The sequence below is a fragment of the Homalodisca vitripennis genome, chromosome 4 (assembly GCF_021130785.1).
Source record: "Homalodisca vitripennis isolate AUS2020 chromosome 4, UT_GWSS_2.1, whole genome shotgun sequence".
NCBI lineage: Eukaryota > Metazoa > Arthropoda > Insecta > Hemiptera > Cicadellidae > Homalodisca > Homalodisca vitripennis.
The window spans coordinates 152,561,519-152,588,886 of NC_060210.1; the positions used below are offsets into that span (position 1 = coordinate 152,561,519).

At 33.8% G+C, this 27,368-nt stretch overlaps 1 protein-coding gene across 7 annotated transcripts in view; it reads right to left on the reverse strand.

Annotated features, from left to right (window-relative positions):
- The window catches only part of LOC124360348 (polycystic kidney disease and receptor for egg jelly-related protein-like), a 202,855-nt gene that overhangs the window by 30,196 nt on the left and 145,291 nt on the right, over positions 1-27,368 (reverse strand). For all 7 annotated transcript variants that reach the window (XR_006922237.1, XR_006922234.1, XR_006922235.1 and 4 more), the window contains 7 exons: positions 21,803-21,943; positions 20,784-20,923; positions 18,413-18,625; positions 16,776-16,882; positions 14,496-14,607; positions 2,596-2,762; positions 355-484 (listed from right to left, as the gene is read on the reverse strand). Coding sequence is in view for 4 of the 7 variants with exons in the window: in XM_046813902.1 (XP_046669858.1) it covers positions 355-484; positions 2,596-2,762; positions 14,496-14,607; positions 16,776-16,882; positions 18,413-18,625; positions 20,784-20,923; positions 21,803-21,943 (1,010 nt within the window). In the remaining 3 variants the exon portion in view is untranslated. The remainder of the gene's footprint in view (positions 1-354; positions 485-2,595; positions 2,763-14,495; positions 14,608-16,775; positions 16,883-18,412; positions 18,626-20,783; positions 20,924-21,802; positions 21,944-27,368) is intronic.

Here is a 27,368-nt window from a genome sequence, read left to right on the forward strand (position 1 = left end):
AGTGCAAAAACATCTCATGCTAGTGACGTGTTTATAACAAATATTTATTTTATTCTAATTTAGGTTATAATTAAGTACGACAGCATACATCAGAGTGATTTTTCATACTAGTTGTCATGAACATTTCAGAAGTAATACTTTGGTTTCTATACATTTTGAGGAGTGCGAGCTTTTCACTGATGTATCAATCGTAGAAATCGATTCCGCAATGTATTTCCAGATTTAGTTGTTTAATTAAATCTTATTTTCAGTTTTCAAGTAGTACGGACTTAGTATTGATAGAGAAGTTATAGGTTATAGTATACCTAACTTCCCTATTCCAGTGCATACAAATTTAGTACTGCGTAATATTACCATGCCAATGTAAACCATATTTTCCTCTTCTTAATCACTATGTAGAATGGAGGTAACTGAACTGGTGGCAAAGGTGGTGTTCTCATATTTTTTACAACCAATCGAACAAAGTTCTGGTATACGGATTTATCTGGAATCATATCATTTACAAGTTAGTAATACAAGAGTAAAATAATAATTATTATTAAAATGCAGCTTTTCAGTCTAGTAGCCTAATTTATAGTAGACAGATAATATTCTGCAACAAAAATGTGTCTATACATAGCAATCAGGATAAATACATTTTATTCACACACGTACAAGTATCAATTAATACGGGTCCCGAGTTTCATCCCTGAAGGAAACGGGGTACACTGTGCACAGGGATTACTTTATGGAGTTGCGTAATATACGTTCGTGTCTAGCGGCGGTGCGGTCCGAAGTGGAGTGGATGAGAATGCCTTTTGCGTTTGATCACCTTACCATTAAGTCATCAGGTTTACATGGGAGGATGGAAAGCTAATGGGAGGACAAGAAGCCGGCGGTAACCAGCTTAAAACGCTCTTCAACCACGTCTTTAACGGCTTTCTGGATGGGCTGAGAGAGCGGGCTCCGAGACAACAGCGACAACCGGGAGCTCCAAGACCGGAGAGAGGTGCGAGCACAACAACGACCACTGTGAGCGCAGGCGCCGCTGACCCAGCAGCCTCGGAGACGGGGACGAGCTCTGGACCGGCTGCGAACACCACTGAGGGGTGAGAGGACTTTGCTGATCCTGCATCCGGGGGGTGGTCGAGCTTGAGGGAAAGGAGTAAAGGTGATTGAAAAAATAATTTAAAAATAGTCTGCTACAATGTGTGTGGACTAAAACATAAGGCTAATTACGTTTTTGTTTCAAAATTTTATTAGTGGCTATAATATTATTTTACTTGAAAATTTTTGTCTTGACCAGGATATCGAATTTATTGTAAGTAACATTTAGAGATTTCAAAATTCAGGTCACAAGATTGGCTAGCTTTGGTGAATTCATCTGCGAGTATGCATTTTTTTTTAATTTAAAGTTCACTTTTGCAAAAATCATGAAATTTATATCACTAGAATCTTTTAAATTCATTCAGATAAGTTACAGCTATAGAAAAAAATTTATTGGCGGTATTCTCAATTATTATTACCGTTACAGGGTTTAATGTACGTTATTTTTTCCGAAAATAATCATATAAACAATTAAGTAATTTTAGGTGATGTCAATGGAAGAGTTGGTTTCGAGCAGAGTATAACCAAATTAATGTTAAATGAATTAAATAGTGACCTTAGTGTCATCAGAAAATCTAAAGATTCAATTTTGAATGGGAAGTCAAACGAGTAATGGAACTATTCCACACGTTATTATTTTAAACTGACGATCTCCAGTAGAAAAAAAGGAGAATACACTTTTGTAGGTGCTATGAGATGCTCTGTTTTCTACTTGGTGACAGTTTCAATAGACTGTTTACACCTCGTACATGACTTTCAAGTAGTAGACTTTCTCACCCCGGTTCTGACTATTTGCCAATCGAAGTTACTTTTGAAGTGAATGACCTTGGCATTGAGAAAAAAGGGGAGGGGGAAGATCACTACCATTGTTGCCTAAATTGAATGGACAGATAGCGATAATAGAACATATGTTGATAAAACAAATAGTTTATTTATAGATTATTAGTTGAGTGGTGACAACCAAGAAAATGTATCTAGGGTAACTGAAAATATGATTAATGTAGTAATTTAAAATTAATACATAATCGTAAGAAATATTTAACAACAAACAGCCTTAGTATGATTATTAATGTTTGAAATTAAGTAAACGCGTATTTAAGTTACTTAATACTTTTGGCAGAACAAACTCTAGTAGTGTCAGAATGGAATATTTGGACGCAAATAAACATTACAAAATTTGGGTTCTAAGAAATTATTGCTTGTAAGTCAACTTTTACTGTACATAAATTTGAGAAAATAAAACATTATTATTATTTAATATTATTATTAATAGGCTATGAAAGTGCCTGCCCATCAATGGAATTCGGCTGATCGTTTTTGAAGCGTATCATTTTGTAGGCTGACACAATGTTCTTTCGTATGCCACTGGAAATTCTAATGTTTTAATTGGATTAATGCAGCTTTTTTAACCTTATGAGTATGGTTTTGTTTAAGTAAATTCACCACCACAGAATCCTTTTCATCGTAGATTGTTTTATAGAATAGTATATACGTATTTTACATACTTACTTTGTTGTTCTTGAGTTGTAACTTCTTGAGTTGTAACTCCATCTTTACTTGCCTGAAGAGACAAGACTGATTGTCTTCTGACTTTAACATCATAATAATAATCAGTATCACTCCTAACGTACAGTGAGGGCTTGTATTTAACGTCATATATGATGGTATAGCTTCTCCTGAAATTATATGTTCGTAAGTTATAATAATGATACATCATCCAATTTATTTACTTTAATATTTAGAAAAGCATGTTTGTGCATTCAAAATATTTTAGAATTATGTGGTGAATACAAATATAAAGTATTCTGAGACCAAATGTTACTGCGTACATTCGAATAGTAATGTGACCTTCAAACTGGGCTTTTTGTCAATTTCCTTGTCTATGATTCACATAATTTAACACAAAAATGTTGATAATATTAGTTTTACCTGTTAAAAATTTAATAATTTATCATACATGAAGGAATTTATTCGATTTACTAATAATATACGAATTGAGTGTAGTATTGTACCGATTGTATTAAGTAATAATTCTGGTGTAACTGGATTACCGGTGGAAGGAGTAGGCCCAGAAGAATGATAAGGGCTGGACACTACAAAGGAGGCTGCTATCAGGGAGGCGCGCATCGCAGATGGCAGTGTTTGATAACGAAATTGAGAGGTGGGGTGAGGTAGACGTACCTCCCGTCTCACTTGATCGGAAGTTATAGTAACGAGTAGACTTTGAAAGTGCTTAGATTTAATCTTTTGCTAATCGTCATCGAACCTGCGGGTAAGTGAACCTTTTAACTGGAGTCCAGTCAATATTCATTCTTAGTTATTTTGAATAATTTTGGGGAAAGAAATATTGTAAAAATTAAATTTAATGGGAATTTAGGAACTTGTCCTTTTGATCTGTGCAATATAAAACTTATGGTGCATTGAGCACATGTATATAAAATGTTATGTAAAAATACCAGAAGAGTTTTGTAGTTGTTACAGATGCTTTCAGCATTATTTTTAAAACTCTAACACTGAAAAATTTAAAATAAAAATTCTAACACTGAAAAGAAGTAGTAGTTAAAGTAAAGTAAATAAAATTAGTAACAAAATAAAATTGAATTTTGAAGATAAATTAAAGTGAAGAATTGCCAGATCAGATTAGAGTGTGAATTTTTGTAGAAGTTTTGAATTTTGAAAATTGAATAAAAAACAAGCTGTAAGAACTTTGTACATTTTTGCAGTGACGAAAATATTACAAGTTTGAATTTAAAAGTCATCAAGAAGTTTTTATTTTAATTTTAAATCCAGTAATTATTTTTAAGAAGACGTTTTATTTGAGTTTGAACTTTATTTATTTCAAAATATTTTCATTTTCCTTTTTTTTTGAACCTTCACAAACATTTAAATTTCAAAGCTAACCCCTCATGTGCCAGTAAAACGGTACAGTATGATCAATTTAATCAGTCGAACGGAGCAACGTTGAGTCTGATGTTCTTTTTATCCGTAGTAAAATAATAAATCACAATACTAGAGTCATCAAAATTAATTACATTTTACCAACTTGTATTAAAATAAATTTTATCATTACATTTTAATGTTTACTTACGATAACCTTCTTCACTCCATTGAACCCTTCACTTTTTTAATGACAAATGTGTTATATGTTTAATAAAAAAATAGTGAGTTATACAAAATTGTATTCAGTCTGTGTAAATCTATTTTCTCGTATCAGATTTTCGAGATTACAACACTTCCATTCTCTACCAAATCTGTGTTCAATTCTTATCATGGAATAAATCAACTAAAAACTATCTTTGTAGCTCCATAGTATGTATGGGGTGTAAAGGAGAAATTATTGTCCAAAGTGGTAATTCTTCATACAACAGAAAGCAAAAATGTCCAAGTCACATGACTAGAACAGTATCAATATACCTCAGAACACGATGGTATTAAACAACTTTGATTTGTCCATAAGTGTACCAGGTTTTGTTTTCGTAATTAATAAAGACATAATTCCATTTTAAGTAATTATGTCTTTGATACATATATTAACGCCATTAATCAAATAATATCTTTCCCACTGTCTCCATATATTTATTTAATGCAAAAATAATTTTTACATTACCAATATATCATATTCAGACCTTATGTTGTTATGCAGCTATGATTGTTAAAATTACAATATTTGAAACCTCCATTTTAAGTCGCAATACTTTTTGGTGCTAGCTCATAGAAGGACAGGATCTAAAGGATAGTATAATTTATAATCAGGGTGGGTTGATGATGAGGAGATAATCCATTCTGTTTGTTGATAGTTAACTGTTTTTCAATGTAGCGGATCCTTATACTCAATATCGATGTTAGTTAGGACCAGCTTTATATCTCTATTTGATTTTATTAAAATATAATAATAGATAATATTAAATTACTCTAAAGGCACATGTGAAATATGCAGTATATGGAAATAAGATAATTTGGATATATTTGAAATAAAACTTTGATTGAATATTGATCTTCATACAAACATAATATAAATATAGTCAATTATGTTAAAAGAGTTTTAACGCTCTAAAAATAAAATAAAGGTATCTAAAAAATACACACAATGTGGGGGAAGAATACATTTGTTTTGTATTTAAAAGGAATTCAGACAAAGTATTTACAATTGCAACAAATGGAATTAATCGAAAAACTGTTAACTATTGTATTGTAACCATTATATATAAACTCCACAATCAAAACTTTTGTAGTATGAGATAACTACTACGTGCCCACCAAGAAAGGTCAACACAAATATAAATACATAAAATGAATACTTTAACTCCAAATATTAAACTTCACATTATAAAAAATAAGATAACTAATAGTTCAATGAATTCCTCTCAGAACACACATAATAAACATTGTACAATATTTTGTTTGATATTATATCACTAGATTCGTTGTTACTGACTCATAAGGTCCAGAAAGCGATAGTGGCACATCAAGAAGACTCGGACCTCAAACATTTAATAATGCTGGAAATTAAAAGAAATGTCGATTTCTCGGCAGTGGTATTAACCGGAGGACACTATTTTTGGATGATATTTAATAATAGGTGACCAAAATAAATAATTAGAGTAGTAATAAGAACAGAAATTTACAAGTCATTACAACGAATGGTTCTACCTCCCAAAAGGATGCGATGTAGGCAAGAATTGATTTGAATGCATCATCACCAGTTGCCGCAAATAAAAACATTTCCTCTTCAGTTAATATTTAGTCATGATGACATTATAAAATAATCAAGCACACGACAATCAGTGAAAAAAGTAACTAAAAGAATAACAATTAATTATTAGAAAGTGACCGGTGATTCGTGCGTCTAGACCTATTCAGATTTGGCGACAGGAAGTGTGACTCATCGGACAATTTTCGATTCCTTATGAAATAAGAAAAGTATTAGTTACATATAGTGAATTTTATTTTGGTCCCCAATAAAGAAAACTTGCCCCAAAATAGTTTCCTCTGGATAACACCAAAGTACTCAGACAGTTACTGTGTTTACATTGTAAATAGCGTTATGGGTATAATTCTCTTCGTTCAACCTATAATTTAAGAATATTCTAAAATTGTCTTAATGAGGAGAGAGAGGCGTTATTTTCTGCTCAGAAAATGTATACAAAAATTTTGTCAATCTGAAGAAAATCCAACATTTTCTCATTCAGAAAAAGGAGACTAAATTTGCCACTCAGAAGTGGAATACTACATTGCTTTGATCAGAAAAGGGAGACTAAATTTTCTAACTTAGAAGATGAAGATTAAATTATCTCGTTTGGAAAAGGGAGACTAAATTGTCTCACTCATAAGATGAAGACTAAGTTATCTCATTTAGAAAGGGAATACAAAATTGCCTCATTCGGAAGAGGGATATTAAACTAACCCAATCAGAAGCGAGATACTGTTTTACAATCAGGCCAGGGATAATAAATTGTTTCATTCAATACAGGAATACTAAATTGTCTTATTCAGAACAGGAATAGTAAATAGTTATCACTATCAAAAGCCGGACAATCATAAGAGTGAGAGAGAGACTAAATTGTCTCAATAAGAAAAGCAATACTAAATAATTATCCCTATTAGTAGAGGGGTACTAAACCATTATCGTTATCAGAAGAGGAATACTAAATTGTTTCACTTACAATAGAGGGATTAAGGCCAGTGTTAAAAATCAACTCCTTTTTCATGGATATATATTATGAGGAGCAAACTTTCAAAACGTGTTTTGTCCCGAAAAATAGAAAAATGGGTTATGCATTGAGAAGTAATTGTTTTGCTTCAAGGAAGGTCTTTAAAAGCCAATATCGATCAAAATAAATTGTCTCCTATTGTATAATAAGGTCCAAATATTGTACTTTCGATCAAAAAGTGTTTTGTCTTTTGACTAGTTTAGGTCAAAGCAAGTTTTGTCCCACAGCCAATCAGAGTTAGCCATTCAGTGCAGCTGATTGGTTGGCTTAGTCACATGACGATACACCAGTTTTATTTGTGAAATTGGAGGTTAATGTGCATTTTGATCTTGAGTGCATATTATTTTAGTGAAAATATTTTCGATACCAAATCGAAATTAGCATATTATTTTAAGAATTTGGAGAACATTAGCAACATGAAAAAAATACTTTTCAAAAGGATGCAATTGTTGAAGAGCAAATTGTAAAGAAGACTGGGACAGTCACACGGACATTTAAGTTAACCGTAGGTGTTAAGGGACTACAACACTATCGTTTCCAAGAAGATGTGAATTATTTGTCATTATACAAGAAAGGTGTTAAAGATGAAACCATTAGGAACAACGTGAAATTTCAAAAACTTCCTCTCAACCACTGTATAAGAGATGAGAAAAAGAAAGACATAAACAAATTGTTAGGTGTCATGGTCGGACCTGAGTAGAAAACTTTACCAGGAGATCAGTTTTATTTTTACAAAAATATTTTGAACTCTGAAAGTGTTGTAGATACTGAAGAAGGTAATGAAGATGATGAACATTGTGAATATTTGTAAGAAGATGTTGCTGTCAGGATTTAAGCTTTTTTATGCAATGTTAAGTAACTTTTGAATGAGTGAATTCCTACAGAGTACATAAATAATTTTTCTTTGCTACGTTTTCTACTACTGGAACAGCAATGTAAAATAAAAAAAATTATATTATTTGTACTATTTAATTTTTTTTTACTCTACCCCTATATGAAGTGTTCAAAAAGTGTTTTGTGCGGTTCCCCAATGTTCAAAATATGATTTGTCCATATTTTTGTTCAAAAGGCGTTTTTTCCTACATTTGAAGTCAAATTTAAACTAAACTACAACAGGTAAGTGGCAGACCTGTTCTGCAGTAGTTGGTCGCATGGAACATCGCTCCCGTTTTATTACTTGATAACAAATGTCTATGACTTTATTGTGAGTTGAGTGGTCTAATAAATATTTCTTTAAGAACTCATGCTGTGGTATAATAACGCTTGCTATACTTTGTGAGTACATTAATGTCAGAAACTGTCACTTACTCTGAAAGTGTATTTGCCGAGAGCGGCTGTAACAACAGGAATACAGTAGTATTAGCGCACAGCTGATCAGTACACAACGCACGCTGGTCTGCTCGGCTGCTGTACCAACGTGACAGCACTGGTAGTCCCGCACAGGAATAACGCCCACTGCGCCGTGCCGGCCGGAGACACAACACGCATGCTGCCCCGATTGCCTTACTGCGACTACCACCCTGCAGGCGTCTAGACTGTCTCACATACCGTCAAGTCTGCTTCCGTTGCACCGACTGCATAATTTAGAATAGTACAGAACAATATTAATTAACAAAATTGACGTTAATATTTCCTAATATTATTTATTGAACAATTTTTTATACATTTATTGACTGTTAATTGTTTTTTGTTGTTATTTATTTATTGTAAATTGTTATTTATTTATTGTTCTGTTAGTTATTGCTTGATTTTAATTTAATTACCTATTTGTATATTTGATTTTAACCTTTGCACAGATTTTATGTGCATAATTTATTTATTGTCTGCTCGTCTATTTATCTGTTGCCCGCTGTTTTATGTATTTTCTGCTCGTTTAAGCTATATTCCTGTATTCTCTGTGTTGTAAGGGTTTCTTGTTTTGTTTTCGACTTTTGTACAAAAATAGTGCAATTGTGAAAAATGGTTGTGACTCGTAGTAAGCAAGTTATTGGCAATACTGACAATGTTATGAATTCTATTCATAATTTAGATGACACCTCTGTTGAGTCAATATTGGAACTAAATCTTAACTGGAAGAAACTGCAAGTGAACGTTCCTGACTTGGAGTTGCAAAAAATAGAAGTAAACATTTCTCAGTTAGTAACAAAACTTGACGAAGCTTTCGGTACGATTTCGGAGCTTCAACGATCAGTAGAAGAAACAAAAGCCGAAAATTGTTTGTTAGAATCTAAGCTAAGGGAAACTAAGTTGGATGGACGTGCGGCGTTAAATGACTCTTTCAAACTACAGGACGTTATCACTGAGGAAAGAGACACTATTCAAAAAGAAAATAATATGTTAAAAAATAGCTTAAGTGTTTGTAAAAATAAGTTAAGTAGGACTGAAGAAGAAAACTGTTCTTTGCAGTTGCTGCTTTCAGAAAATGGTGCATCCATTGAATCTCTTACTCATGGCTTAAAAGAGCATGAGTGTAAAAACCTCGATCTAAAAAATCAGTTGGTTAAGCTAAACATGCAGTTAAAAAAAGAGCGTGAAAATGTCTGGAAGCCAGGACGTTGGGTAGATGATAAAATACTAGACTCTTATTTTGAAGCTTTTAACAACAATAACTTATATAACTCTTCCTGTAACACTTTATTCTTAGGACCAACTGTGACACAATTGATTAGACACGGGAGCTCGGATGTAGTACGGCATCAGTTAAACTCTCTTAATTTTAATAACTATGACTTTGCATTCATGTGTGTAAATAATAATGGAGCTGAGCTCAGGTCAGACAATGGCACTCATTGGAGCTTACTATTTTTAGATCTCAAAGCTAAATCTGGTTACCATTTCGATTCTCTTCATAACCATAACTTAAATAGTGCAAAAAACCTGTTTACTGAAGCTCTGAGTTTTGATGGGAGTGAATTCTTTGAAAGTAAATGTAATCAACAAAGCAAAAGTTTTGAATGTGGTATTTACGTTCTGGTGAACGCTAAGTTTGTGGATGAGGGTTATTGTAGAAGAGTAAAGCCCGGTTGTACATCATTCCAAGACTGGTACAATTCTTTCCTGGTGGAAACGGCAGAAGATGTAGGCGTTTTTCAGGTTTTAGAAAGTGCATCCGTGTGCTCTAGTGCACACTCTCAGTCCTTACGTACAGACATTAGAAATTGTAACAATGAGGATGATTGCCATAAGAATAATAGTTCTATGGGTTATAACAAAAAATCCGCTACTACTTCCAACACTGGTTCAGTTGTACAGGCCATAAACATAAACAAAAATCGCTGGGTTAAGGTTAAATCTAACAGTAAGCACGCTTGCTCTCGCAACAAAAATATAGTAACACAATCTAGTTTTAGTCACAAAAACAAGTTTAATGTGTTAATGAATATAGAGCATTGTGAAAATGTAGGCTTAGATGTAAGCTCTTTTGTGTTAAATCAAATGTCTGGGAAATGGAAAGTCAGACCCAGTAAGAGAGCAAGCTTGCACTCAGATCACGACACCAGCTCAGGTTCTTCTAGTTATAAGCCTAAAATAGTCTCACCTAGTTTAAATGGCAAATTCCAAAATTGTGACTTGCAATCCCACCAAATTTCAAAAGTAAGGGACACCAGCCTGACGTCACATTTTAAATATGGGGAGCGTCTAGCAGAGACCCCCTCAATCGTAAATGAACAATGCTGTGTGAAGGAAGGGAAGGTTATTGAAGGGGGGTCCAATACTTTGTCAAATTGCTTGATTATTGGTGATTCCATTCTTAGGTATTCGAGTAGGCAGTGTGCTGAAAACGGTGCTACTATTGATTGCAATCCTGGGGCTAAAATTATTCACATAAAACAGAAACTTCTTGAGTATGTTGGGAAAAATCCACAGGTAATATATCTGCATGTAGGAACAAATAATTTGGTACAAGGTTTCTGTGGTGGTAAAGGTTATAACGGTGGTTGGGGGAAGCGGGAAATGCTAGATGGCATGGCAGACCTGCTTTTCACAGCAAGACGAACCTTTCCAGGGTCGAAGATAATTGCTAATAGCATTTTGTATCGGGCTGACATCAGTAACGCAGCACTGATAGATTTAAATGACCAACTTCAGTTAATGTGCTGGAATTTTGGTGTACACTTGGTGAAGACCTGGCACTCCATTTCTAGACGTCACTTAGCAAGAGATGGTCGCCATCTCAGCAGATATGGGAATCGTTGCCTAGGCTCTCTTATGCTTCGTTCATTGACGAGGGTTCACGGCGGGAATTCTGAATTACCTGCCATGAATCGACCACTTAATGAACTCTCTCCTGAAAACTCCCAGAGTGTATTTCCCCGTCTTCCTCCTCAATCAGTTACTGACTCGGCTAGTTTTTTAGAACTATCCCCCAATCCTCCAACACTGACATAGGGTGTACTGCCATGAAAGTACTTCATCAAAATGTCCAAGGACTTGAAGGTAAGCTTGACATTTTTCAAAATGTCATTGATACGGAGGCCCCTGATGTGATTTGCATATCTGAGCATTATTTGAAACAGTCCGAATTTGATTTTTTGAAGTTGCCTGGGTATGTTGGAGTTTCATCTTTTTGTCGTGGAAACCTAAGTAAGGGAGGAGTTTGTTTTTTTGCAAAAGACACGTTAAACATTGAAAAGGTTGATGTTCTGGAGTATTGTTTGGAGGGCAAGTGTGAATTGGCGGCTGTAAAGGTTAACTTTTGCAATGGAGTTTTTCTCATTGTTGTCGTTTATAAACCGACTCCATTTTCGGCCACTCTTGAGGAACACAGGGTTTTCTATGGTCATTTGTCATCATTCCTTGATAAAGTGATGTCAGTGCATTATGGCACACTTGTAATGGGTGACTTCAATGTAGACTTATCTGATTCAGGCCTAAAGGTCGACGAGCTGATGCATACCATGGAATGTCACGGATTGAGGAATATAGTCTGGTCATTTACGAGAGAGTTCAAGAACTCTAGATCTCTTATTGATCATGTATACACTGATCTTTCCAAAGATTATGTTACTGCTTCTGTTCTTGTGACTGCTTTGGCAGATCATCATGCTCAGACGACTGTGATTAGGCTGCCTTCTCAAGGGGATGCTTCTCCAAAATTTCGTTCTTGCCGGTTATTCACAGATGAGAACACCTTGCTATTCAAACATTTTCTGGCTCATGAGAAATGGGATGAGGTCTATAGCGCAGATTCACTTGAGACCAAAATAGAGAAATTCATGTCTATAATTTCGTTTCATATAGACCAGGTTTTCCCAGAGAAGAAAGTAATGTGCAAGAGAAGGTTTTATAGTAAAATCTCTTTGAGCAAAGAGCAGGCTGATCTTAGGGACTTAGTCAGATGGTGGTACTCCATTACCAAAGATCTAGAGAGATCCTCCCCACTAAGACAACACTTCCTAAGATTAAAAGCTCAATACCGGTATAGCATAAAATCTTCAAAGTCTCTCAAGGTGTCAAAACAAATTAACAATTCTTCAAATAAGTCAAAGACTATGTGGAACATCATAAATGAAAATAGAGTCACCTCAAAGTCTCATCATGACTTTAAGTTTGCTGTGAAAAATAGCGAAGGAGAACTGGTTACTCATCCGAAAGAAGTTTCCAACATTTTCAATGATTACTTCATAAATGTAGGTCTATTACAGAGTTGCGCTCTAAATAGCAAGAATGCAGGTATCTTTTCAAATAAATGCTCCATTTCAGAGTCTTTCTTTTTGAACCCGGTAAGCTCAACAGAAGTCATTAGTTTGATACATTCAATACGTCCCAAAACGGCATCTGGAATTGACAATGTGTCGTCTAAGCTCCTGAAGTCCTGCTCAAATTTTCTAGCACATCCTCTTGCAAATATTATTAATAGTTCATTTGAAACTGGAATATTTCCCGACTTTCTTAAGCTTTCAGTCGTTAGCCCTCTTTTTAAGAAAGGAAAAAAGGAAATGCTTGACAATTATCGACCTATTGCGATAACATCTACATTCTCCAAGGTCTTTGAGAAAGCAGTTTTAAATAGATTGACTTCTTTTATTGATAGACATGATACTTTATTTTCTGGCCAATTTGGCTTTTTAAAGGGAAAATGTACAGTTGATGCCATGTTTACTCTCATAAACATCATTGTAAAAGAGCTGGATCAAAGAAAATCTGTTGCGGGTGTCTTCTTTGACCTCCGAAAGGCCTTTGACATGGTAAATCATGGTTTGCTTCTTGAAAAACTTGAGAAAATTGGAATTCGGGGCACTGCTCTAAAATGGTTCTCCTCCTTCCTTACTGGACGTAGGCAAATAGTAAAGATACCTTCCATACATCAAGATTGTATGACATATTCTTACTCAGATGAGAAGTTTGTAATCTCTGGAGTCCCTCAGGGCTCCATCCTGGGCCCGTTACTGTTCATTTTGTACATAAATGACTTAAAAACAAGTGTTCATAAGGGTAATCTGTGTCTTTTCGCAGATGAAACCTCACTAGCCATATCACATCGGGCACGACAAGATTTGGAAATTGACTCTTATGTTGAATCAAATAACATTGTGCAATGGTTCCAAGAAAATCTTTTGTGTGTCAATTCTAATAAGACTAAACTGCTTGACTTTTATATTGGCTATAAAGACACAATTCCTTTAAAACTTTACATAGGTGAAAGTATCGTTACTGCGGAGGATAACGTAACATTTTTAGGACTTCACCTTGATGCAAATTTAAAATTTCACTCTCATATAGAACATGTCGCTAAACGTTTGTCGTCAGGAGTTTTTGTATTAAGACGTCTGTCCACCTTCTCCAGTATTGAAATCCTTCTTTCAGCATATTATGCCCTCATCTATCCTTTCCTTTCATATGCAGATGTGATTTGGGGATCTGAAAGCTCATATACGAGGACTCTTTTTATTCTGCAAAAAAGAGCTGTGAGGATTATTGCAGGAATTGGCAGAACAGAATCATGTGCTGCTCAATTTGGATCTTTTAATTTGCTCACCTTTCCATCTATTTACATTTTGGAATCACTTATTTTCATGAAAAAGAACCAGCACATTTTCTCTGAATTTTTACCATCTTCGAATAGTAAAACCAGGAACAAGCACAGTTATACTATACCACCGCACAAATCAAAGTTTTTCAAAAACCACACTATTTATAATTGTATTAAAATCTTCAATAGCCTTCCGATCGCTCTAAAACAAGAATGTAATGCAATTACTTTCAAAAGAAATGTAAAACATTTTCTCCTTAAAAATATTTTTTATAATATTAAGGATTTATTAGATAAGAAATATGTTTAGCTTTTAGAAAATGTTTGTAATGACGATTGTTGATGCAATTTATTTTGTTTGATAACAATAAAGATATTTGTATTTGTATTTGTACATGTTTAGTACTTTTACTGCTTGATAATCGTTTAAAATGGTATCATTGTGTGAATAAACATATATACACTTATATACACTTTATATACTTGACACAATAACTTACTTACAGATTTTTTTTCAATTTGCCAACATTCATAGGAGTGTGACAAAACACGTTTTGAAAGTTTGCTCCTCATACGTGTATGTATATATGGCTTTCAATTTCGATTTCAAGTAACTGAAATTATAGGTTTAAAAATATCTAGGTATTATAGGTATTTAAATATATTTATTTGTTAGTTAAAGACGTTTTGAAATATGTATTGTTAAATTTATAATGTAAACTCACCTAAAAGTAAACATGATGATAAAGGCGATTATACCGCTTATAATAAGAGTTTGAATGCTGACAAAAAATTCTCTTGATCCGAATTTGTACTGGAAATCATCTAATTGCATATCTGAAAAATTCAGTTTTATATTAATGCCAGCACTACAAAAATTAAATGAAGAAAATGTCAAAATATTGGAATACTGGAAAAGCACAACTCCCTTATCTTGTTTATTAACTTTGAGACCCTTCTAATTTTTTTAAATCGAAGTCTTTGAATAATTGATGAGTTTTACATAGATTTGCTAGACCACACCAATAAGTTGACCAGTGGTTACTGGTCAACTTACTGCTTTTGGCCTAGTTTTGTCAATAAACGCACCAACTGAAAAACTTTAAGGCGCAAACACATATACTTTTTCAATACATTGCTTAGAGAGTAGTCGTAGTGTATATTCGTAACTACTTCAGTGAGTTCCCTAATATAGATCCCTTTAATGCGTTGTTATAGTTTATTTTACCCATTAATGTCAATTGCTTATTTATAAATCTCAAAGAGCACTTGCAAAATGGTAGATAAATGATTTGAGCAGGGTAATCTTGACTCAGGACAGAGGGTTAAATTTAACATATAATATGCTTTACATATGAACAAATACATTATAACGAAATTATAGGTAAAGTTACGCAAAAATATTAAAATGCGAATTTGAAAATAAAATGACCAATCCAAATTCCTTTTGGACCAATGTATTCCACCTCTTGATGCATTTTAGATTTAATTTTAAAGAGGGGGTCCTGAAAGCCGGAGCGTGAATAAGATTTTTATAACTAACTCAATTTTCTCGAAATTCTTTCCAAAATTTCACCAAATTTTACTGAACAGCTCCAACAATTTCAATAATAGTTGAAATATTGGCCGGTATTGAGAAATCCAAATCTAATGAGAGGATAAAGTCAAATTCTTTGGCTTTTCAAGTAAGCCTTAGTATGAAACTACTACAGATGGACAAATAAAGTTATTCTTGCAAACGACTAAAAACTGCGTAATATTGGGCTGGTCAAATAGCACATTATGCATTCTGAAAGAATTAATTTGGAAACTATTAGTTGGAAATGAAATGACGTAAGAAATGAACTTCTGTTTTTGGAAATAGAAAAAATAGTATTATCCCTGTGTATTCGAAGATGATGAATCCAAAAAGTTCCTTCATTAAGGCCTTGCATGGGCTTTCATGTCAAAAGCATCTGCAATTATGTTTTTGCAACTTTGCACATGTTTAGTCTATGGATTATTCTATGGGCTATTGAAACGGGCATGGTAGGTTCTTGTATATCCACATTTAATGCTTGAGATTAGGATGCACCTGTTCTAAATAACAATCATCAATAGTATATAGAACACAGAAGAAAATTGTCAGAATATCAATCAACGTTTAACTCTAGGTAGTCGTCTAAAGAAGCTTTTCGGAAGCTCTGTGACATCTTTATCTCTATATAATCGATTTTACTCTGATAATTTCAATTCAAATAGGAATTAAGCTAAGGTAGAAACGTCTGGCTTTACAAATTTAAAACAAGGCACAATTTTAGCAATGAACAACACAGAGCATGAACTCTTGCACACCGGTGTCAAAGATGTTTCACTCTGTATCAGAAACTTCGTGATGGACCCCTGCAAATTGGTGTACACCAAGGGTAGATATGGAATGTTTACGTCAATTCAAATTGCATTTTGAACATTTTGAGGGCTTTATCCAAATATTGCTCAAGTCAGGTATTCATCACGGCTTATTGTAGCCATTTTTACCCATACCTCTCCTATTGGGGCATGTGCACATAATACATTTTTGAGACCTTTCCCGCTTCAAAAGAAAAGCTGTTTCAATAATAGAAAACATGAATTTCAGAAATTCTTCAAACGTCTTAAAATGCCTAGTATCTAAATTGTAGAAACAATATTATTCTGTATGTAGAAATGTGCAATGACAAGATGCCAAGAAATGAACCGAACTGGGAGACACATAATGACAGTTTATAAACGTCTATCCTTGCAGGTCCACTTTATCATCAGATTACCAGATTCCATAAAAATCTTTGTTACGTTATGTAAATTATTACTATCAATAAAAGGCTTCAGTTTGAGTAATTTATAAGCTCTGCTTACTTTCTTGCGCAATGACAATTCTTGATGTCACAAGAGTGTGAAAGATGCTTGATAGACAGTAATTTTACCATATTTAGTATATTCCTTATTTTATGCACTATTAAAATCCTCTTATCCCTTTCTGTACTTACTCTCATTTTCTGGAATGTAGAACATGATACTGCATAACATTGCCACCATAAAAAACGCTAAGAGGACACTAATCCTTTGTATCCGGCTTACTTCACTTCTAGGATGTCTGAAATTAAACTCAATTTATTTCAATTTTATACTGTCTAAAAGAAATACACATTTAAATGTAGGTAAGTGGACACTTTCATTACTTTATCAGAAATACTAGTAGTCTATTATATGTAACGAGGCACACTATTGTGGCAAACTGTGATAACAGCCTTTTTAAATAAAATAACTCTTTGTGTCGGTATTACTACATTTCAATGTTATATCTAATAGTTCCTCAGCATATGTGGCAGTGTAAGATAGAGAATTATTTAAGAACTATCTAAACAAGTAATAAGTAATGTGAGTGTTCTAAAGCTTATATATAATATATAACACACACACACACACACACACACACACACACACACACACACACACACACACACACACACACACACACACACACACACACACATATATATATCTATATATATATATATATATATAATTTCAATAATCATTGAATCACAAAAAGTACTTGCTCCGCCGGGAGTCGAACCCGGATCTCTCACTTGCCGGGTGAATGTGCTACCATTACACTACATATATATATATATATATATATATATATATATATATATATATATATATAATTGGCAATAGCCTTATTTAATTTCAATAAACATTGAATCACAAAAAGTACTTGCTCCGCCGGGAGTCGAACCCGGATCTCTCACTTGCCGGGTGAATGTGCTACCATTACACCACAGAGCGCTTACTTTTTCCGATTCAATTATTTTGTATTTGGCCGTATCTGTCACATATGGGTTTAAATAAGCAAACTAACATATGATCGGAAGACCAAATACCTGTCAAACGACTTTTATTTACATTAAATTGTATAAATGGCAATAGCCTTATTTAATTTCAATAAACATTGAATCACAAAAAGTACTTGCTCCGCCGGGAGTCGAACCCGGATCTCTCACTTGCCGGGTGAATGTGCTACCATTACACCACAGAGCGCTTACTTTTTCCGATTCAATTATTTTGTATTTGGCCGTATCTGTCACATATGGGTTTAAATAAGCAAACTAACATAATGTTTATTGAAATTAAATAAGGCTATTGCCATTTATACAATTTAATGTAAATAAAAGTCGTTTGACAGGTATTTGGTCTTCCGATCATATGTTAGTTTGCTTATTTAAACCCATATGTGACAGATACGGGCCAAATACAAAATAATTGAATCTGAAAAAGTAAGCGCTCTGTGGTGTAATGGTAGCACATTCACCCGGCAAGTGAGAGATCCGGGTTCGACTCCCGGCGGAGCAAGTACTTTTTGTGATTCAATGTTTATTGAAATTATATATATATATATATATATATATATATATATATATATATATATATATATATATATATATAGATAAAATATTTGTCTTAAGGAAATAATTTAAACGTGCTCTTTAATATTCAATCTATTGTTTTACTCCCCGTAAAATTAGCCTGAACAATTTTTGTTGCATTTTATAGAAGTTTAATTAAAAGATTTATTTTTTCTATTGTTATATGAGTCATGTTTGAGCAAAAGCAAAGTTACCTCAAAAAGACACTTAAAAAAAGATGGCTTTCTCTCATACCAAGGAAAAAATTATCGACAAATAATAATTTTACACCCATAACGTCCTCCTCAGTAGCTACTCTGATTTTCGCTTCAGGATAATCTGTTAAGGTGAGAGACAACCACTGCTTGACGACAAATATTGCCTCTACGTTGCCTTTTAGATCAAAAACGTGTATTTTGTCACAAAACCTGCAACAAATTAACAGACAACACTGAAACATTTTATAAAAATACCTTCTTATGTTAACCAGTTTTGAATAATATTTCATTTACAGAATACCGTTCAAAACTATATGTAAAATCCCAAAATCCCAAATGAGAATTTTGTTTATATTGGATTTAGATAAACACTTAAAATGACAATATTTAACAGTTACATACAGGATTAAAATTATACAGCTATCATGAAATCTAATGAAAAGTTGAGTTGTAACATCAACGAGGATTGAAGAAAATGTTGAAAAAACATACGCATAATATTTATAATAAGTTCTTGACCTCTATAAACGAGTAAGAAATATAAAATTCAATAAGAAAAGTTTCAATAATTAAATAAGTATTAGCTGTTAAGTAAGGCTTTGTTCGCATTTACCTACTCAAAACAGGGGCATAATTTATATGTCTAGTTAAACACTACAGTACAAGGTATTTACACTACAGTACACTACAGTCAGTGTACTCTATTCTCTAGATACCTTCTTGAATTACTGGACTATAAATTTAAAGAGCAGTTGTAAGCCCTTAATTCCAAGACTTACACAGTATTTTAGGTAAAAATGAGATGTTATTATATTCCCCCCCACCATTCTATATATTTGATAGAATAGATACAATGATATTAGTAGCCTCCGATCCCTAGTTGTTGCTTCTTTAGCTAATATAAATATGTTCTACAATTAAAAAGTAAATTAATGTTGAGTATCCCAAATAACCTAAATGTTTTCACTTCAACTCTGTTGTGATCTTCGGTAACACTTGGAAAATACTACCGTCATTACTATTTGCCGCTCACTACAGCAAATAATATATTTCAATATAGATACATAATTCTAAAATAGGTATTTATTAGTAATTTCTAATGCATGATAAAAACTGTATACGCATTATTCTGATATCCAAGCTGTATCCTAGACAAATGTCGTCTGAATATGGCCTCTAGATTTTGTGTGATTGGGTAGCAGCAACATACCAACATTCGAACATATAAATATCCACACATATGTACATTATATGTGATGATGTTTCCATTTATAACATTAATATGATTTTAATCGAGTTCTGTCACGTTTATTTGATTTATTTTATCCAAATTATTACATTCTCATCCCAGATCACTTGTCACATTTACCTACGTATGCTGTCCTGACAAATATGTACCGACGATATACAGGAATATAGGACATTCAAAGTATCATTCTTGATGTCTTAGGGAAGTAGAGGCCTATTTATGTTAGAACCAATAACATGTGCAGTCTTAAGTACTGTATACGTGGAGGATTATAATCGGTCATCATTGCGAGCAAATTTTCTCCTTATTTGCATTCAATAAATGCCTTCTGTAAGAATATATGTGGAGGAAGAATATTCATATGCTTTAGGTAGCGCTTGAAATGTTAACATGGAAACCTACATAATATTAAGGCAGTAATGTTTAGAGATAAACCCAAGTCATGTTTGTCATTTCTAAATAAAATTATATATTTTATTAAATTAAAACCATGGACTGGATATGGGAGTGTACAGGTTCTATTTTACCTTCAAAAAAAAAAAAAAAAAACAAACAAACAAAACAAAACAGTAAAAAGTAAAGAAAATACTCAAAAATGTTATTTCCAGTTTCCAACTAAATGATAAAAAAGTAAATTAATATTATGTTGGCCAAACTATGATCAGCTGATCAATGTAATACGTGTAAATCAGGTACCTGAATCAAATAAAAAAGTTTTAGCATAATAAGATTGTACATTTTCTATCATAATTCTGTTCAATTTGTTCTATATAAATAATTTATGATTTGTGACTATGTAATTTAAGATATCATACCTTTATTTGAATTAGTTAAAACTAAACTTGTCACACCAGGATACAATTTATACAAATTATATCCAGTAACAAATAATGATAGTACAATAACAGTAACAATGATATACAAATGATAGTAACAATAATGATAGTATTGTACAGTAACAAATAATAATTATGTTAGAATTCAATTGTTAAATCTTTAGTAAAAGCGATTTCAACGATAAAATTTATTTGTAGGAACGGTACTAAATGAATGATCGTTACCTTATTTACTAAGATAGTAACAAAATAGTAATATATAGTCACATATTATTTTAATTACCACTCAGGACTAGACCCGTAGTTGTCGTGCCATATGTGAATACTCTCGAGTGTACCCAAATATTGATCACAAAATATCAAAAACCAATCATCAGTGTTTCTTTTTAAAATCTTGCGATTTCTGGCTGAAAGGATGTGTACCTTCAAGCAAAGAAGAAACATATATTAAAATCTTTTACCATAGTATAAACACCATCAACATCATTTATTTAAAATTATTCTACACTACGGAGAAGTTTAAATAATACAACCCGGCCATATAAGTCAAATCAAATCAAAATCATTTATTTCTCATTGACATTAACATGTATCGAGAATTGTCAATATGTATAAAATAACTAAATACTAAAAATATTCTTATTAAAGTTATTGCTATATCTGGTAAAACTACGAATTAAAAATATATTGAAAAACAGTACTAATGATAGTTTTACTTGTAAGGTTGGGTGGCGCACAAAAATTCAGAGAGTAAGTAAAAACAGATTTTTACAAGAAAGCCTTTTAGTTTGTTCTGGAAAGATGCAAGTGAAGGCTGGCTTTTAAATAATCTGGCAATCTATTATAAATTGTAGGTCCTAAATATTCTATTGATTTGCGGAACATATTATTACTATGGTGGGGTACTGTTAAACTATTTTTATTTCTGGTGGGATATATTATGATTGTGGGTAGGAAAATCGGTAATGTGTTTAAAAGTGTAAATTGAAACGGAATAAATAAAAATGGAGGGAAGGGTTAGTATACGTTCTTGGTGAAACACTTGCCTACAGCTCTCCAGGCCCCTCAACCCAAACACTAAACGAATAGCCCTCTTTTGCAATTTGAATACTCCTTGTAACAGAGAAGATTAAGCAGTTCCCCATGACATAAGAACATAATTACACCCTTAATTCAATATAATAAAGCGAGCTTATTCAAATGACATTTAAAAATAATATTATGTGAAGGAAAAAGACAAAAATAATCAGATAGTTTGGTAGTTTTCTTTTAGTAAAAAATATTTCAGGAAAGTATCCTTACCCGACTCTTTGCTAAAGATCCATTTATTCTAAATCCTACATGAGCTGTGGTTCCTGAGTTAACTCGCGAACTGGTGTACACTGCGATCAGGTATGGATAATGACTGCCAGGAAAATTGTCTTCAAGCACAACTACAGTTCGCTGAAAAAGTACAGATTAATGCAAATTATTTGACGACACCTCTTTAACATAACTCGCAGACAACTTTACTTTTCAGTTGATCAACTAAACTTTTACTGTATTTTGAGGGTAAATAATATAAATTATTATGATATTTTTGAAAATAAAACAACAATTGTAATAGAAGGTCGTATAAAAGGCACATTTAATTTTCCTAAACAACTGTAAAACGTATATTACACAATAAATTAAAATTGAAATTCTAACCTTTTACTACCGTAATCAGTATACATTATATTGTCAAAGTCAGCTATATAATATAAAATAATCATATCACAGTGCCACATTCATTCATACAATATTTCTTCTTATTCACTCCAGTCAATCGCCAATTTACACCATATTCAACGCCAGGGTTATTACAGTTTTTTTTTGAAAAGTTCATAGTTCATATTATTTTATGTTTGTTTATAAAATTTTAATAAATAACTAATGGAGTTTATACTATATGTACACACACACACACACACACACACACACACACACACACACACACACGCGCGCGCGCGCGCGCGCGCAGGAATCCATACAAGAAGAAGAACATACATCCATACTATTTTGATAACTTACAATAAACATAATTATATAAATCAATAGATTTTAAAATTAAGACAAACAAGCAACCTATTTTAGAGTTAAAATTAAAATAAAACAAATTATCATACATTGAAGATATACATAAACTATTGTAAAATTGAATCATCAGCTAAAATAAAGTAATTTCTTTAGACCAAATACCACAGAATACATTAAGTCTCAATATCAAAAACAAGGAGATCGTTATGCAAAGTAAGTTTACAACACTTGGAGTTATAAAGTGAATGTAGATCAGCTGGTGACTTTACAATAATGGAATTTGATTCTTTGGATTGATGGCTTAAAATGAGACTGAGAAAAACCTTTTTTCATCAAAGTTAATCAATATTTTAGTTATTAAATACAGTAATACATTTTATTATTTGTGTTAAATTGTTAAATCACGATTTTGTAAAACAACAGGATAGACATTTACTAGAGGATGACCAGAATATTAGATGGCAACTTGAAGTCTCAGATCTGCAAGCATTACTACTACCAGTATTAAATCTACAGTAAACCAGCAAAGATTATTGGAAGATGAATAAGTGTCAATGGAACATACAAAGTAAAACTGGATTTGATCTCAAGTAAGATTTACCCAATTTGACTCCAAATCTTTCAAAATTCGAACCTATTTTTGTATAATTTCAAATTTAACATGCACCAAAATCTTGTCTATGTTGGATATAATTTTTTTATGTGCCCCTGGCAGTATAGTTCACGAAACTCTGTATCATTTCATTTATTTATTTCCAAACAATTCATGAATACAAATTGACTTATAAAAATAGTAAAACGAAAATTGGAATAATACTGCAGAGACTCCACGTCTGTGTGCAGGATTAGAGTTCTTAAGTCAGTCCAGCAGCACTAATAAACTTATTTTAATTGAACTTTGCTAGCTTACATTAACATTAAATAAATTGAACTTTCTAAATGTGGTATAATTTTAAACTGAAAACATTGTATACATCCTACATAATATATAAGTAAAAAAAAAGTAAACACGACAATCTACGATATTCTATTAATTAATAAAGCTAAGGAGAGAGTTAATCCAAGAACTAAGAGAAAGTTATATACGTTACTGTCAGAATAATCGGAGCTAGTCAAGCCAATCATATAATTATGACACAGAACAGGTTGCAAGGAGGACGCGCGTTACCGTACTTTTTGGTTGTGTGTGTGTGTGTGTGTGTGTGTTTGTGATGGAGTGAACGAACGTGTGTGCAATTTTACCATTATGTGTATGGCGACTGAATGAGCGCCTCCGCTGCTGCCCAGCCCAGGCCGAGCAACCACTCGCCCACCCTCCGCTTGTATGCAGCAGCACCACCACCCTCGGCCTGCAGTACATCAGTTGGGAGATTCCTATAAAGTTTGGTGAGCTAAATAAAACGAATTATTAATTTCCAAAGTGTGTGCCGGTCTGGGAATATCAAATCCAAAATTTACTCTATTTCTTGTTAAGTATGTATGGGGAACTTTCTTGGAACATTGTATTTTTATTATTACGAATATATATTAATAGGGACTTAATAAAGAGCTGTCTTATATTTAAAACAGGAAAACCGCTCAAATAATAATTCAGTAGGATATCTTCTGTTTTTCATAAGGATAACTTTCATTATGGATCTCTGAGCAACCGCCAGCGGCTCGAGAGTAGACGAAGAGGCCGCCCCCCCACGCCAGAATGCCCGTACTGCAGCGTCGACTGTACATAGGCGAAGTAAACCTCCCTACACTGACCAGCGGACAGAACCTGCGCCAGCTGCAATGAATGCATAAATCATGGTCCGAAGCCTCTTTTTTACATACTGGACGTGTGGAACCCAACTTAGCTTCCGATCGATAATTACTCCCAAGTACTTGTATTGTTTCCACACGCTCAATTAGTGCCACAGCCGCAAGCTATCGCACGGTGGTCACCGCAGGAGTGCATCCTCAGTTGCCTCGGTCCTGGATCGTTCTTCATGAAAATCGGTAGGTGTTTTGTTTTGTCAACGTTTACGCTCAGCACATTGTGGTCAAACCAATTTCTTAATTCTCATGAGATCCAAGGACGCGTGGTCATATGCCTCCTCCCAAGTGTCACCAGTTGAAAACTAAGGCCGTATCGTCCGCAAAATAGAAATAATTTCCCTTTTAAATCAATTTTGACAATGTTGTTTATGGTAAACACTAAACAGAAGTGGTCCTAGGGTACTTCCTTGAACTACACCATAGCTTACAGGTATGATGTCGCAATTAATGTTGCTGATAGAAACCACTTGGGTTCTATTGTTAAAGAAAACTGTTAAACCAATTAAGAGCGTTGTTTTTAACTCCAATAATTTCCAGTTTTCTAATGAGATTTGTTCTATCAACGGAATCAAAAGCCTTAGCTAAGTCTAGGAATGTAACTATCAACATGTTTTTTTTTCTCCAATTTTATGTGAAATTAATTTAGTAACGTCAATTAAAGCATCGGATGTATTTTTTTCTTGTCTAAAACCATACTGTTCTTTAGCTACAATGTGAAATTGATTTTAGGTAACTCGCTAACTGATTTTTTACACATTTCTCGAGAATCTTATCAATTGATGTCAAGAGTGAAATTGGTCTATAATTACTGTGTTGTGATTTCTGGCCAGACTTATATATAGGAATGACTTTAGCGATCTTAAAAGCGTTAGGAAATTTTCCGGATCGTTATACTTAAATTTATTACGTGGAGAAGAGGCTGTGCCAATTTGCAAAGATTGTTTTTAATTAAATTTGTTGGAATTGCATCCCAACCAGGAGCCGACCGCGCTCTTAAAGAATTTACGACCCTGAAAAGTTCTTGTTGAGTGACAGGCCTCAGTTCAAACACGGCATTCAAAGCGTGGTCAGCGTCCTCGACTTCAGAAGGCCCACTGGGGTTGAGCTTGCCCGCCCAACCGCGACCCCACTGAGGCAAAATAAACATTAAATTCGTCACATATGGTTTTCACACATCTTGAGGTGTGGCCGGGCCGCCGCGCGCACAAAAAGCTTCAATCGGGAACCGTTCCTTTCCCCCGGGGCTTCCCGCAACCTCTTTCACCACAGCCCAAAACTTCCTAGCGTCACCGGCAGTTCCCACCATTTTATTTTGATAAAAAATGTATTTAGCCCGTTTAATAGTTGCGTGGAGAGTGTTTCGGTAACGTTAAATACCTATTACGCAGATTAACGTTAAAAGGTTCCTTATTCAATTTAGTATGCAATTGATCCCTACGCCTAATTGATTTAATGATTTCCTAAAGTTATCCACGGTTTCACTTTTTTAAATTTGGATGTGATTTTGATTTTTTTCGTGTATTATTTCTATCAGCTCCCGTAAACTTTCCATAAATCCTTCAGTAGCAGAATCTAAATCTTCATTGTCTGTGATATGGTCCCACTTTTCATACATGTGACAAATAAACTCAATAATAATTGTAAATCAAACGTTTATTTATTTCTATCGGTACTTTGGGATTATACCGACCACACCAGTATGAAGAACACAAAAATATAAATTTATAGAAATAGACATGATAGGACGAAAAAACAACTCTTTAATTGCAAACATACAAACTTACAAGCATTTCCAGGTATTGTGATCGGTATTTTTGTCGCTGTTATCTTATCTTTCTCGAGAATCCCGATTACGGCAGGCCGCGCGGCATCACATGATTTGCACTGTACATAATCGCCTTTCCATTACAATTCAATTTATATATCTGATCAGCCCCTCTAGAATTTGATATTTTACTGATAGGTACTATCTCGAGGGATGTTTTTCTTTCCCTGACATCAGCGCGGGGCTGCCGAAGCCCGCGCAGATGGCTGGAGGCACTCGCATTTTGGGTGGCGGAATGTGATCAAGAATAAAAACAAGTTTTGAGTGTTTTTTCAATAAAGAGTTTAGTTTTAGTTTGGTAATGTTTGTTTTTGTTGAATTTTTGTGTTTGGAGAAATGAAGAGGTAAAACACGGAAGTACAACAAAGCGACGAACCAGCTGAACGGGCGGCGAGACTCTGCAATCACGTTATCTACTAGACCGCTCGACTTCGACCTCTGTCTGAGGATGGGGAGGGGTTTGCGATAAGAAAATTCCTGTTTTATATTGACGAAATATTGTTCTACGCTAATCTAGTAATCAGTAGAAGCAAAATGTCAAATAACGATTCATGTCTGGGTGTGGTCGGTATAATCCCAAAGTACCTTTCTATCAATAGCTAGTTAAGCAAGGGCAAAGAACGAGTTAACAAATAAATAAAAATAAAGCAAAAGACAAAATTAATAGGGTCTTTTTTTTAAACGGGTAGTCTCTCAGTTATATGCCAAAATCTCGCCAACATTATCAAATGCCCAGAAGCTGGTAATCTGTTCATAAAATAGACACTTGCTTATGAAAGCAAGTGTTCATAAACCTTGGTCCTGTGTTTATCAGAACGGTAGTTGTCTGTGCCTCCTGTCTCATATCCCTGCACGTTACGGCCCCTTATCAGGGTACATTTGGACATTTGCATTTGTTTTTCGTTGATTTGGCGAATCTGTCAACTTGTTCTGGCACTGAAATGTAGGGTCCCTGAAAGAGCGCTTTTAGTTTCTATTTTATCCTATGTCTAAACTAGTACAATAGTAGGAGCCTCTAAAAAAACAGGCTCCTTGTATAGAGTCTTCTTGACGACGTAGGCATAAGAGTCGTATTATGGAAGGACGAATGGCTTCGCAGTCTTTGACGGCGCACTCTCGTTTCGGAGAGTCGGCTGCGGGGCTTCAGTCCTCCTCAAAGACACCACACATTCAGCAGCG